The following is a 15,074-nucleotide window of genomic DNA, read 5'->3' on the forward strand; positions in this document are numbered from 1 at the left end:
TGGAAATTAATTTTTAACTTTTTGGTAGCAGGGTATCGACGAACATGTCGATGCAAATGTCGATCCATCTACATCCGTCACATTTGGATCCCACATGTCGATGCAAATTTTGACCCTATGTCGAACCAATTGTCAACATGAATGTCGATCAACATTAGTCGACAATTACATCCACAATTGGGTTGAAATAGGGTCAAAATTCACATCGACATGTGGTATTCAAAAGTGACACATGTGGATGGATCGACATTTACATCAAAATTAGCATGGTCATTGTTGAACAAGTTGTAAGCTACTTTCTTCGCTGATAATTTTTTTTCCAAACGTTATTCGAAGTTGGTGAATTACCAAATGAAAAACATAAAATTATCCAATGAAGAAATCAGAAATAAGTATACTTGGATCATCGATACTACACTACTAGTATAATTTTTAGTACCCAGCATGACCATAGCGCTAGTAATTTTCTCTAAACCAAAAGGGGTCCATATTATTGTACTAGTGTCCATAATTGTACCTTCTCTTCTATGTAGTTATTGAAATTCGATTTAGAAAATTTCAAAAACTTAAATTTTGAACCCTTTCTATGGCCATTTTTCAGTAAGTACATCAATTCGGTTAAGTGCAGGGACGAAACTAAGAGGGGTGGGAGTGGACCATCCTCAAAGTTGTCAAATTTTGATAAAGTTTGGTAATTTCGATATGATTTAATAAAAAAGCTAGATATTACTCGTATTTTTCTGACTTTTTTGGAACTGGAATTCTACATTTATAAGATTTTTTGCCCTGATCCCCTCGCTCGGGCTAAATACATGCTGTGCCTTTTCTATTTCTGAATTTCTGCACATTGAAAATGTCTGTTCTAGATACTTGGATATTTACTCAACTTTCAAAAATGCCAAATGTGGAGAAATTGACTTCTTGTAAAAAAATACACCCAATAATAATTAACTTCTTGAATTATAAATTTTTGAAAACTACGGCTCTCGCTTCGCTCAGACCTGTTAGTTTTTTCCCCCAAAATCAAACTTTCTAAAACTCTGTCCATTATTCGCACTCAAATAATGATTAAATCAAAAAATGAACTCCTCGCGTAAAAAATTATTTGTTTTTTTACTTCTCAAAACTTGAATTTTTAAAAACTTTTGCTCTCACTTTATCCAAGCCTGTTTGGATTTCTTTTTCGAAAATTGAATTTCTATTAAGAAACCATCTTTCAAATTTATTCTAAAATTTCAAAACCTAAAAATCACACTCCTCACATAACACAAAATTTTCTCTTTCACTTATCAAAATAAGAATTTTTGAAAATTTCTGCCCTCATTTAGTTCAGTTTGAAATGCTGAAATTTTTAAAAAACCATCATTCAAATTCTAAAATTTTGAAACTCGGAAAATCAAACCCTCGCATAAGAAAAATTAAGCTCTTCCACTTATCAAAATATGAATTTTCGAACGCGTTTTCCCTCTGTTCGTTTATTCCTGTTTGCTTTTTTTCCAAACTTGGAATTTCTAAAAAATCATAATTCAAATTCTAAAAATTTTGAAACCGAAAAAATCAAACTCTTCACATAAAAAACGTCGTGTTTTCACCTATCAAAATACGAATTTTTGAAAGCTATTGCCCTTTGTTATGCTCGGGCTATTTTTTTCTCTTTTATAAAATGAAAAATTGCATGTTTGAGGCTTCTAAAAATTGAACAGGGAAAACGAAAATTTTTATGTCATGATAGAAAACTATAAGAAGACCTATATCTATAATGTCAACTGGCAAAATTGTTTTCCCATATTTCGTTTTATTCAGAAAAATTGGTATTTTTTTCTCATACCTATCAGATGGCAAATTTTCGGTTGTACCCCCCCTACATTTTGAATTAGGTGCAAGCAATATTCTGGGCCATATAAGTAGTTCATTTTTAAATTTATAAAAGAAGTTGATGATAGGTAATTTCAAAAAAAAAAAAAATCATAAACGCTGCTTCGAAAGCGATTTTTTAATTTTTTCATGAAATGCCTATCATTTTTTTGAGCAACGTAATTTAATTTGAATGATTTCTTTCAATCCAAAAATAAACATCAGAACCAGACATTCTGGTTACGAGGGGTTTTAGAGCATATTTTTTTGTTTTTTTTTTTCAAATTGGGAAGTGCCTGTTCAAAAAGCTTATACTGATTTTTGCAAGATTTAGTCATCAATAACCTCATTTTGTTTGATGAAAATGAATGTACTGTTACTGTTGCCGTCACATTTACCATAAATGTCATATCACCTTGCTTTGGTCATCTCTCAGTTCTCATGGTTTTTCTCAATTTGATTGCATCGAAAGTCCACATCGTCGCAGTACAAGCAAAGATTGAGCCAATAGTAGGCCGAAATTCAACGTCGAATAAATTTTTTTTATGTACTTGCTATATACGCAGTACACATACTATAATACCACGAACAGACGACGATGGTTTTTCTGGCCGCGTTGTGGCGTGTGAATTACGAGGGACGCGGGAATTTATTATATGAACTCACGTTTCCTTTTAGCAATAAAAAGCTTATCTTTTAAACCATCCCTTTTACCCGGTTCCTTTGTACTCGTGTATATATATGCTTGGTTGTGCGTTGGCAAAACTTGGCAATAAGTTGTACGATTTCGATCTACAAGCAAAATTTCTCGCATCTTTGGCCTGGTATTTGATATACTTACTTACTCGTATGTATTCGTATACGTACGTAGGGGACTAGGGGTACAGCAGACACACCTAACGATAACCTACGTAGGCGAATCGAATGAAAAAGATGTGACGAATGAGCGATGGTATTTTGGTATCTATGAATTTGCATCTAGGTAGGGTGGCAGGTAGAAGGATACATATGTTATAGGTGAGTTGATTTTTCAATCTTGTCTTTCGCAAAGAAATCCCTGCAAAGTCTATCTGTGCAGTCTCGCTCGTAAGTATATTTTCTGTCGTCGAATCATCTCTTCCAGCATCAAAAACATTTCAGCTGAATTGAATAAGTGGAAAGGTAGGCGAGTAGGAAGGGAAGAGACGCCAAATACATATTATTACCTTTATGAGGAAAAAACACATCGTACACGCGTATTACCGAGGTAGAAATTGAAAACTTTTCGCGTCTGCAAACCGGTACCATATACCTATGGCTACATCTTTGAAATGAAGGTACCAATATCCATAAAGAATAGTACCAGAATATACCGAGCCTACACATATACATACACTTATACCTAGTATCATATTGAATAATATAAAAAGATTTGCTCGAATATCAAAGCGAAACCTGCCACGCTGCCGCACGACATTATCTAACAATTTCAAACGAAATATATATTTCCTGTTTCACTTCGTCTACTGCGATTGCCACCCCTCGCTTTTTTTTCACCGCCAACTTACGTGTATCGAAAAAGCGAGAGAAAAAAATCTAATATCTGTGTTATTCAGTTACGAATGCCATTTCGTTTGATTTGCTTACTACGTTTAAATTCTAGACTAAAATTGAAAACTGTAGAATATGTTGTCGCGAGTATTATTTTTGTGCTTGTTTTTTTCCTGCTTTTTTCGTTGATATATGAACGGTAAATAAAATAAAATTATCGAAAGACGTCGAGGTACATGGCGAATAAGTAAGTATATTGGACTATTTTCAGTTTTTCACGTTCTTGAAATACGTATACAGGTATTTGTTTCTTTCTACCTATATTCTTTTCGTTTCCTCAATTTGTTAAACAAATGCATGATGCATTTTTATGTACCCATTCTCCCACCCAAACACTTCCACCAGCATCAAATTATTGGATTGGTAAAGATGAAACAGAAGTAGGCTAAGTATACATCACAAAAATTTTTGGAAAAAAAATGCAATTTGGTTGGTGTAAGTTATTCTCCTATGAAAAAAAAACCGTTTTGTCCAATTTTGCCAAAAAGCTGAAGCATAAAATAAATTTTTGGATTTTGCAATATTGAAAAAAATGAATTATAAAATGGTCGAAAATGAAATTCAGCCTCTACAAATTGCATGAGATAAATTAGGGCACACAACTTTTTCTCACTCCATTTTTCTCCAATCAATCTCCGTATAAGATTGCAAGGTGGGATTTATGTTGATGATTGGACTGGGAGACTGTCAGACCTCCTGTAAGCAGCCAAAGCGGAGATGGCAGACTTAATCAGAAAACACGAAGACAGCAAATGAAGAGCTCGAGTTGTAAAAAAATGCCAACATTTGCAAATAATGAGTAGGTATTAGGCCTAACCATTTTACGAAAAATGATCATTTTGGCAAAAAAATTGTTCAGCGGAAAAACTATTTATTTTTTCCTTAAATTGAAGCTATTTTGATGACATTTTGGTGTCGTTTTCATGTGGTTCTATACTGCTGAACACGAATATGACTTCGGATTTTTTACTACAGTCACCTAGTTCTCTCCAGAGCCTTCAGCCCCCTCTCAGTTTCTATTATTCGTCCTCGAGGATTGATTTCACATTAGAAATAGCTGGGTAATTTTGTTGTACATCAAATTTCCTACAAATTTTGTCCACCAACTCCCTCCCGACCATGTAAAGGGGGGGGGGATGAGGCCTCTTAAAATTGTTTTTTCAGAAAAAAATACAGTGATAAGCTAGTAACCCTTTCTGTAATAGTATGAATTATTGCATGGAAGAATAATAAAAACTAAGGGGGGGTGAAGGCTCTGGAGAGAACTAGGTGACTGTAGTAGAAAATCTGAAGTCATATGAAAACGACACCAATGTCATCAAAATAGCTTGATTATTTCAAAAATAGTGAAAATTGAGGGGGGCTGAGGGGGTCTAGGTGAGTGTAGCACAAGATCTGAGGTCATATTCGTGCTCAGCGGTATCGAATCATATGAAAACGACATCTGCAATGTCATCGAAATAACTTTATTTCAGAAATACTTACTGAAAATTGAGGGGGTTGAGGGGCTCTGGAGAGAGCTAGGTGAGTGTAGCAGAAAATCTGAGGTCATATTCGTGTTCAGCGGTATTGAATCATATGAAAACGATACCCTCCTCATTAATAGTTTTTTTTTTTCAAAGTTCCCATTTCACCCCCACCCCCACCCCCTAAGATACACTATTCCAAGTTTTCACCACGGCGCACCAAAGCAAAATTTTTTAATATAGTATATGATGTTTGGGGGCCACAAATACATCCAAAAAACGTGTTTCCAAAATTGTACCTCGCAATCTTGATTGTTAATAGGCATAAAAAAATTAAAAACGCCATTTTGAGTGGTAATTAATATGAGGGGAGGGGGTTGAAATTTTTGTGGGGATACCTACTGGATATACATAACTTCCAGGAAAATTTTCAAAATCGGTTGAAATAGGGCTGAGGACTGTGTTATTGAAATTTCAAAAAAGGGGGGTTCCCCAAAAAGGGGAGGTGGCGTGGATCTGAAATTTTTCACGCGGTAGTTTCTCGATGGTACCCACCTTCCATGCTAGTATCAACCCGAACGTTCTCGGGGGCCATTTCACCCCTCCTACACGCCGATAGCTTTTTTGTGTTTTTTAGAAACTCCCTCTCATTTAAATGGTTTTAGCCCCACCCCCCCCCCTTGGGGGTAGAAGGACAGTTGATATATCACTAGATCGGAAATTTGACGTAGTACAAAAAAGTACTGAACTGTTTTCGACGTAAAATCAACCCCTGAGGAGAAATCTGCGAAAAACCCGATGGGGGAGGGGGGTTCAGCCCCCCATAAACAAGTTAGCAAGAGGGGTACGGGGTGGTAACTCCCAGGAATTATTCATGGGGTCACCCTCGACAATTTCCCACAAAAAAAGCTTGGCTAGGTGAAAATGTTTTTTTAATGCGATTTTTCAGCTAATTCGCCTAGGTACACTATTCTATCTGGCAAAAAAGAAAATATAGATTTTTTGCAACGTTTATTTGGGTGAAAAATTATTACCTATTTTAGGCAAAAAAGTGACTGATTATGGTATTCTCTCAAAAAAATCCTAATTTGATGAGAGGTATTTTGAGGTGAAAAAACTGGATTCTGGCAAAAAAAAATGGCTAGTGGTTATACTCGTATTCAAGATTTCGCCTGCCTTACCAGTTACAGGAGGAAAAGGGGAACCTCCTTTAAGGGATAGAGCATCGTTGGAGCAAGTTTAGCACCCAGCTCGGACGTTTGAGCAGTCGGGAGTTGGTGAGTTGATTCCCAAAATGAAAAAAGTGTACGAATTGATTCCCACCTTTTCTTTTCAAGTGTCCGAATTGATTTCCACCTCTTTTTTTCAAGTGTACGAATTGATTCCAGCATATTGGCGTTACTCAAGAGACACCACAAGGAGGTTGGCTGGGTGGTCTCCCAAAAAATATGTTGCTATGACGCTTTTTGAAAAAAAAAGGAACGTGAGAGGGATGGATATGAATGTAATGAAATTAACTAAATGCTTGTTGGCAGAAACTTGAAACATAACTAAGAAACGAACTCCAATGACGTGGTCTCCTTCTTGCTGTATCGATTCATGATTTCATCAATGAAATTCAGTTTTTCGTTTTTCTGTTTGCAATATTACGATACACTTTTTGACCGGCATTTAATATAAATTTTCGCGAACCGCTGTTGCAACACTCCTCAGAACAACCGGTTTAGTCTCTCAAGGTCGTCTGTTTGTCATTGGATATCTGTCTGATCTCTTAAAGTAAGGTTATCAACATGTCTCTTATTTGTCCTCTCAAGATTGTCTGTCCAGCTTTCTAAGGTCATTGACCCATCTGTCCAACTTTCCAAGGTCACTGATGTTTGAAAAAAATTTTTTCACAGGTAGAAAATTCTACTTAAATTTTAATTGCATTTCAAAGTTATTCTTTGCAATCTTTTGAATTTTTCTCCTCAGAAAATCAATTGTTTTTTGTTTTTTGTTTTTTTTTTTAAATTGAATTTGATTCTTACATTTTGGCAGAATTAGTTAGGTAAGTACCTATTCTTATTAGTTCGTGATGTGAAGAAATTTTTTTTTGAAAGTTTCGTGTTATGAAATATGAAATTGAGTCCATTTTTTTTTTTTTTTTTGTAAGTATAGGCAAATCTAAAACTCTGTTGAAAAATACAAAATTTTAAAAAATAAAAACAGCCAAGTGATGCATAAAAATTTCATTAAATTGACCCAAAATGACCTCAGTAAATTCTTCGCGGTTGCTTTATAGCTATAGCAATAAATGTATTTTCAACGTGCAAAAAGATTCTCTCGTGTGCTGCGCCTTCATCACCAGTCGCGTCGGCGAGTGTGTGCGAGTCAAGCGAATGGATCGAGCAATTTGTGAAGAGAAAGAGCAGAGGTTTATTTGCATTCGACGAAATTTACATTTTAAATTACGATACCACTATCGTGATAAACAGATAATCAAAGCGTCTGGTTTAAGCCTTTAGTTATGCTCACTCTCTTTGAATTTCAGCAGTGGCGATTTTTCCAGGTGACTACAAATTACTCATTATGACCCTAAAACCATGCCATCATATTGTTCAGGCACCTTTTCCATTAGTCTACCATGACGTTGAGCAGATATTTTTTATTGTGGTGAAACATTCGCTTATTTTATGATAAATTAGCTATTTGAATTTTATTTCAATCTCAATTTTCAAAAGACGTAAAAATAATAAGGGTGCTCGAAAGCTCGAAATCCAAAAGGGAGCATTCCAAATAATCAACGAGCAAATTAGACTGCGTGTAAGATGAAATCTGGCCAGAATTGAAAGATGTTTTTTCGAAAGCTGCGTTATGCATGATAAATTAGTATAGGCAATGAGCAAAAACGAAGTGAAAATATTGTAGTTTTGAAACGAGATGAGAAAAAATACATTTTTTCTGTAACGCAATCGCATTATTGTAATGTGGCTGAAGATTTATGGCAATTTTTCTCGTATTCATCAACCCCATTTCGTAGGTATTATAAACAATGTAAAATAATAAGACGGAAATTATGAATTAAAAAATCTCTTTATTACATAATTCATACAAAAAATTTCACATAATTCGAGGAAAAGATTCGTATATATTGAAACATTATAAACGATCTCATACCTAGTCGAATTATCGTCGAGTATTACGCGATTACAATGGCAGTAATGGCACATTTAGGAAGAGAGCAAACTTTAGCAATATACAGCTTTCGCTATCTGTAGACTTTCTTGTGTTTTGCTTGTTGCAGCCTCGATTCATCGAGAGGCGGCCTCTGTGAACGATTCCATACTATCTGCTTGACGACGAGAAAGCACGAAAGTTTCTCGTTTCGTCGACAGATGGAAGTAATCGTACGAGGTTCGAATAAATACGCTTAAATTTGTAAACAAATGATACAGGAACAGAGGAGAAAGGAAGAGAGGGAATCGTATAAATTATTATAGAATAAATACAACACTTATAAATTATGAAAAAGAGAGAGAGAATAGCGAGTTTCAATGAGAGAGAAAAGGGACAAAATAAATAACGCGCATGCTTTTGTAAAATTGACTTAGCATGCGTTTATAGGTAACTCTTAAATAGGTAGTCTATAAAGTACGATTTGTAAAAAAAAAAGATGCTAAACTAAGTTACCAAGTCGTTATCAAAGACTGAGGTAATTAGTAAGCTGGTTTGTATGGAGCTGGGGCTGGGGCGTAGGATGGAGCTGGGGCGTAAGATGGAGCTGGAGCGTAGGATGGAGCTGGGGCGTAGGATGGAGCTGGAGCGTAAGCTGGGGCTGGAGAGTAAGCTGGGGCTGGAGCGTAAGATGGGGCTGGAGCGTAAGATGGGGCTGGAGCGTAGGATGGGGCTGGTTTGTAGGCGGGTTTGTAGGATGGAGCTGGTTTGTAAGCTGGGGCAGAGTAGGATGGGGCAGCCGATGGGTAAGCTGGCGATGGGTAGGCAGCCGATGGGTAGGCAGCGGATGGAGCTGGGTAGGCGGATTTGGGTTGAGAGTAGGATGGAGTTCCTTCCTTTTGTACAACAGCTACGAAACCGTATCCATCATCGGAGTAGTCGACGATACGTTTGGTGCCATCGGGTTCGACCAAACTGTATTGTCCCTGTGAACAGATAATAAAAACAGAGTGAGAAATTGATTGCGATAGTGGAATGAGTCTGATTGGGGTAAGCTTAGTGAATTTTCAGTCCTAAATCTTCAAGTTACCCAATTTATGTAGTGTATGTTGGATAAAAGTACTTTTGGAAATGTCGGTCTTTCGAAATGGTAGCAGAGCGTGGTTTTTATTTCACATTTTTTCACAATGAAGTGAAGTAAATCCATTAAAAAAATATTTTCTGCAAATTATTGACCAATGGAATTATTTTCAGTCATTTCACAGTATCAAAAGATGAAAAATTTTCAACATGGTAGCAGAGTGTGGTTTTAATTTCACATTTTCTTACAAATACACAAATTCAAGCCATTAAAAAATCATTTTTCTTCAACTGATCGATTCATTTTCATTCATTTCGCAGTATCAAAAAATTGAAAATTTTCAACATGGTAGCAGAGCGTGGTTTTTATTTCACATTTTCTCAGGATGAAGCAAATTCGAGTCATTGAAAAATAATTTTTCTGCAGATTATTGACTAATGAACTCATTTTTATCAATTTTGTAGTATCAAAATATTATGAATTTTCAACATACTTAGTAGCAGAGCGTGGTTTTTATTTCACATTCTCTTATGATGAAGTGAATTCAAGCTACCAAAAAATCATTTTTTAACAAATTATCGACCAATGAATCCATTTTCTTCCACTTTATGATTCCAAAAAATTATGAATTTTCAACATGGTAGCAGAGTGTGTTTTTTTTTCAATGGCTGAAATCAGTATCGAATTTTCTTTCCCACAATTTCTAACTCTTGAGCTGTTTCCTCCCCCTTTTTTTGATGAAAAAAAAAAAAATCAGAACAGTGATTTACAATTTTCTGTTTCCATCTGCAAAAAAAATCAAGAGTCTCTGCGGTTTGTAAAATGCTCGGAATATTTGGGTTGTTTATGCGTTAATAATACCTGCGTAGTGCTGTATAATTTATTTCGAAATGGCGAACGAATTTTTTCTCCGGTGTAATTTACGACTAAAATGATCATTTAATAGCGTCTCATCGCTTCGGTACCGCGTGTATTTTTTTTTCTCAAGAGTCGAGCAGCGTAAATTTGACGCATCTCGAGAAATTAATTTCGGTTGCGTTTTCTTCTCCAGCACCGAGTTCGAATTAAGAGATGAATGAGATGTTTTTTTTTCACTTGGCATCTCCGCAGTAGGCAAGAGAGCTTTTGCAAAGGTAGATAGGTAAATTAGCCAGCATTACAGAATTGGGCGCGTCGAGTTGAAAAATTACGTTTAATATTTATCGAGAGAGGGCGCACAGCAGCCAAGATGAGCGCTCGTTATTGTTGAAATTTCCCATTAAAACGTACTATATAAATAACTTGACCGCGAAATGCCTACATTTTTCTCGCCTTGGCTTGTGAATAAAAAATGGCGAATGTGATTGGTGTTGATTTTACATATTCGAGTGATTTTTTTGCCCTTACCTTGACGTAGTCACCATCACGGTCTTCGGATTGGCTTTTGTAGTCACCAGAGTGAGCATCAGCTACTTCGTAGGCGAAGTTGTATTTGGCTGGAGCATCTGGGTAAGATTCTTCGTATTTGGGTTGAGCGGCGTATTTGGGGGCAGCTGGGTAAGATTGCGATGGGTAGGCTGATGGAGCTGGGTAGGCAGATTGTGCGGGGTAGGCAGATGCTGATGGGTAAGCCGGTTGTTGGTGAGATGGGTACGATGGGGTGGCGTATGGGGTTGGGGCGATCGGTGAACCGAAGGTGCAGGCCAATACGCTGGCGGTTAAGATGACGAACTGTAATGTAAAACACAAAATTTTCAATTAATATACCAGTTATTTTAATCAAGTGACTTATACTATTTTATTTTGCCTATAATTCGAAGTGAAAAAGTTACAAGATGAGTTTATAACCGAACTTAAAGCGATGATTAAATTATACCTACACAAGTGTTTTCTACCATGATTTAATCACGTATAAATATTGAAAAGTGTTCGAAGAGAAGCCAGATGCAAGCCTGTGTTTGAAATGCGCTTTTTACGAAGTTATATATTCGTCGAAGTATACGTTATGTGCAGACTTGAAGAGTTTGAGATGATAAGTTTTCATGTACCTATATCTAGCAATAGTTTCTTCGAACCAAAAGTAAAGGCTACGAAGCGAAGAAAAATGCACCTATGAGTAAAGTTTTCGACGCTTAGTTCTTAATACAATTCATCGATTTCACCCTGTTCTCTCTCACCCTCCCCCTTCTGCCATATTTTCTCAATTTTCACCATAATATTCATACTCGAGCTTAGCATTGAAATCTTTTTTTTTCAGCTTGTACAAAATGAAAAATTCTAAAAATCCCATCATAATTTCAAATAGGTAAAAAATTATATCATAAAAAAAATGAATTTTTAAAAAATATTTCCATTCAACCAAAGGCTAACGACCAGCAAACCCTTTCGTGAATTTTGCTGTGAATACGTTGATATTAATTTTGTAAAATATTCGAAATTTCTCAGAGCTTTAAATAAAACCATTTTCACTCGAAAATGACCCTAGATTTTTGAAAATAAAAAAATACTCTTGAAAAAAATACCCAAGTGATGTTATTACGTTAAAATACGAACGCGAATGAAAAATTTCTTCTAATTCGAACTATTCCACGGTTATTTTAACGCGAATCTGAACACTCCGATGGTTTTCTCCACTTCATCACCCTCCCACGCCATTCCTCATCCGGAAAAAAAGAAATTAAATCCTTTCGTTAATTTTTTCTGCAAAGTTAGCATCGCGTATAAAATGTCGAATGAATGTACCGAGAGAGTAAACGATGCGAAGAAAAAAAAAAAAAAATGACTGAAATTATTTTCCAATTTCGGAGTCGTAACGCAATCGTATTTAATTATTAATTATCCAAAGGGTCTTGAAGAACGAAGGGGGTGATACAACGAAATAGGAGGACTGAACGAATGAAAAAAAGAGTCAGAGAGTGCTTGTTTCACCATAAACGCTCAATATTACATGCACACGAATATACGAAGTAGTACAAAAAGGTGAGACATGAGGGAAAGGAGGCATAGAAAATTTTCCTTTCATTTTTCCATTCACATGGTACACCTATTCGCGTACTTATTATTGAAAATTGCCAAAACCTCCACGCAGTTTTTTTTGTATTGCAGCAGAACGGGAACGAATCACTCGTCTCAACATATCGAAAACCGAAAATTCGCTTTTGCCAGCGACTAAGGGGACGAGAAAAAGGCACGCAGAAGAGGGGAAAAATAAGCGAAAGATTGTTTGCTTATAGTTTAAAACGTTTCAATCTTCGGAGCGAAATTAAAGAAGGCAGGGGGGAATAAGAGCGCAGAAAATACAAGTAAAAGTTACAATAAAGAATACGAGAGACCGAGAAACCTACCGAGGGGGGGGGGGGAAGAGTGGAACAGGGTGGAATCCAACTCGCGCTTTTACGAATACACGAGAAGGCAAAAAAATTGCTAAGTTATTTAAAAAGTTGGCGTTTTATTTCGCGTATTTTTTTTTGTAATATTTTTCTCCCCCCTGGCCCGTTTCGTTGGCGGTTTCACAGAAGCACGCACTCGAGATATTTTATTCCACGTGGGGTGGGGGAGGAAAGGGCAATCGCAACGTGCGACAAATTGTAAAGAATATTTAAACGTTTAATAAGCAGTATTGTTTTTGAAAGTTTGTTTGCTCTCGTTTTATGCTTTTGGTCGAGTTGGCGAGCTCGATATGCGTTTTGAATACGAAATTAAACGAGTCGCTGGGTATTACGTTTGTACAGAGTTGGAGATCGTATTTTACCGAAAATTAATTTAAAAATCGCGAATTACGTATTATGGCGAATGTTGGGAAATTCAAAATTGTTTTGTGTTTTTGAAAAGGTTGAAATTTATTTTTGGTGATCTCGAAGTTTGGTGAAAGGGATAAATTGCTAAAATAAATTGGATGGGGATATTAGAATGGGTCACAAAAAAAAAAAAAAAAAATAGTCAACGGATTCTGGCAAAATTCAGTATAGACCTTCATTTTGAGTTGAAAATCTCTCAGAAAAATTTTTCGCTTTGGAAGTGCCTCTGGAGGGAAGATATGGGTGCTCAAAGGGGGAGAATTTTTTAAAAAATCGTAGTAAGAAGAATTTCCCAATCCCAAATAAAAGTATTCGAGATTTTTGGGTTGATCTATGCTATTTTCATCAAAATCCAAGACCAATTTTGGGTTTCTACGTGCGGTTGAAAATTTGCAACTCGCTTATTTTTGGGTAAATTCGTGTTTTGAAAATTTTTTCTTCTCAAATATCTCACATTCATTTTGCCAAAACATCGACAGATATCATTTCTGAAACTGGTAAAATATTTCGGAAAACGATGCAAAGTTTTTAGTCACTGTTGCCAAACAAAACGAAATTGAAAAAAGTAGCCAAAAATGGCATATATCAAATTTTTGTGAACCCTAATTTGTACTTTAATAAATCTGGAGAACGAGTTATGGGAGGGGGAGGGGGTAATCTTAGAAGAAAAATTTGAAAAATCATTCCAACGAGTAAGGGAAAAAATAGGTAATGAATAGGTAAGTAGGTACCTATTTTTATTACTTTGCTTCAAAACAAACATCAAAATTAATTTCAGTCTCTTTCAGAGGAGAAGTTTCGTCGATTTTTTTGTTTTTTTTTGGGGTGGGAGGGGGGCACACTTTAGTCACCTATACACCAAATCTCTGTTTTTCTGATTTACATTTTCTTCACAGCACAAGAGGCAAATGGAGAAGGTGATTGAGATTTTTTTAAAAATTGGTGTAAAAATTTGTCAAGTTTATACTTAGTCCACAAAACTGACTGTGAATCAAAATTTGAGAATTCTATTGATTTTTGCCTATTAAATATTTTGATTTCAAATAAACTAAGTACCTATGTACTAGGTATGTTGAGAGGTGATAGCTGGTCTATTAATTAAAAATCCGTTTTTTTTTCTTGTTTCAGGTGAGTGCAGATTTTTGCCATAAGAGCAAGAGAACATCAAGATTCCATTAAAAATATTATTATAACTTATGAATTGAAATCCAATAACTCAAATAGGTAGGCATTTATGTGGTACCTATCTTTTAAAATAGACGATCATTCTGCCCTCGATTTTTATGAAAAGTTGGCCCATAGTTCGTTGGGGGTTTTCATTTATTGAGCAGATTATAAGTATTAGAAAATTGATCCAAAATTTTTAAAATGCTATTCTTCCATTTTTTAAATTTTTTAAACAATTTCAAAAATTATTTTCATCAAATTTTATTCTCTTTTGAAGAGTAATTTTCAATAGGTAATAAATCAATAATTTAAAAATTTTAGCAATCTATCGTGAAGTAAATATTAGGTAGATATATTTTTACGAGCATGCTCTCAAACGAGCTAATGCAAAAAAAAATAAAATAAAATTTATCGAGTAGATATAAATGAACATTAATGTTACGTACCTTGAATGCCATTTCGATGATTTTGGTTCGGCGAACTAAAGGTGTATTCACACACTGCACAAAATGTACACAAGAGTTATAGAGAGATAGAAGGTATCGAACTGATACGATCGTAAGATTGAGACTGAAGTTATCAGTGATAAGGCGAGCTTTTATATGAATCGAACTAGTCGCAGATTCGAGGGTAAGTTGGTGGTATTGCAGTCTAGTCTGCAATATGGTTTGAAGGGCTTCCACCCAATACCAAACCGGTCACATGGAGGGGGATCGTCGTAGTATATGCTCTTTAACATGTGAATAAACGAGGACCACACCTTTGTGCAAAAAGTAACAGCAAAGCGAGCGAAAGACAGAGAGAGAAAGATGAAAAAGTGCACCTTCTAAGAAACAGTTGCCGAACTTGAGGCGTTCCTAGTTTGACGTAATGGTTCCGTACGCTATGCTATACGAGTATTAGTAAGTACACTATTGTCTTTAGGTATGATATTCGAGTCATCGTCGTCGCAGTCTCTGACGAAATGCAGTTTTTTTTCTTCTTTCA

General features: G+C 35.7%; 1 protein-coding gene across 1 annotated transcript; it reads right to left on the reverse strand.

Moving 5' to 3' along the window:
* Nucleotides 1-7,963: 7,963 nt before the first annotated feature.
* On the reverse strand, nucleotides 7,964-14,687 carry LOC135847055 (cuticle protein 8-like). The gene is made up of 3 exons (XM_065366446.1): nucleotides 14,534-14,687; nucleotides 10,531-10,854; nucleotides 7,964-9,049 (listed from the first exon to the last, which is right to left on the reverse strand). Exons 1-3 carry the CDS (start codon nucleotides 14,543-14,545, stop codon nucleotides 8,606-8,608), a joined length of 780 nt encoding a protein of 259 aa, XP_065222518.1. The 5' UTR covers nucleotides 14,546-14,687; the 3' UTR covers nucleotides 7,964-8,605.
* Between the last annotated feature and the right edge of the window lie 387 nt (nucleotides 14,688-15,074).

Source organism: Planococcus citri, chromosome 5 (genome assembly GCF_950023065.1).
Source record: "Planococcus citri chromosome 5, ihPlaCitr1.1, whole genome shotgun sequence".
Lineage (NCBI taxonomy): Eukaryota > Metazoa > Arthropoda > Insecta > Hemiptera > Pseudococcidae > Planococcus > Planococcus citri.

Bases quoted from the DNA above. Each gene is read 5' to 3' on its own strand.
- LOC135847055 (XM_065366446.1), bottom strand. The intron at 9,050-10,530 runs GTAAGGGCAAAA...ATCTGTTCACAG, and splicing joins GTGATGGTGACTACGTCAAG to GGACAATACAGTTTGGTCGA.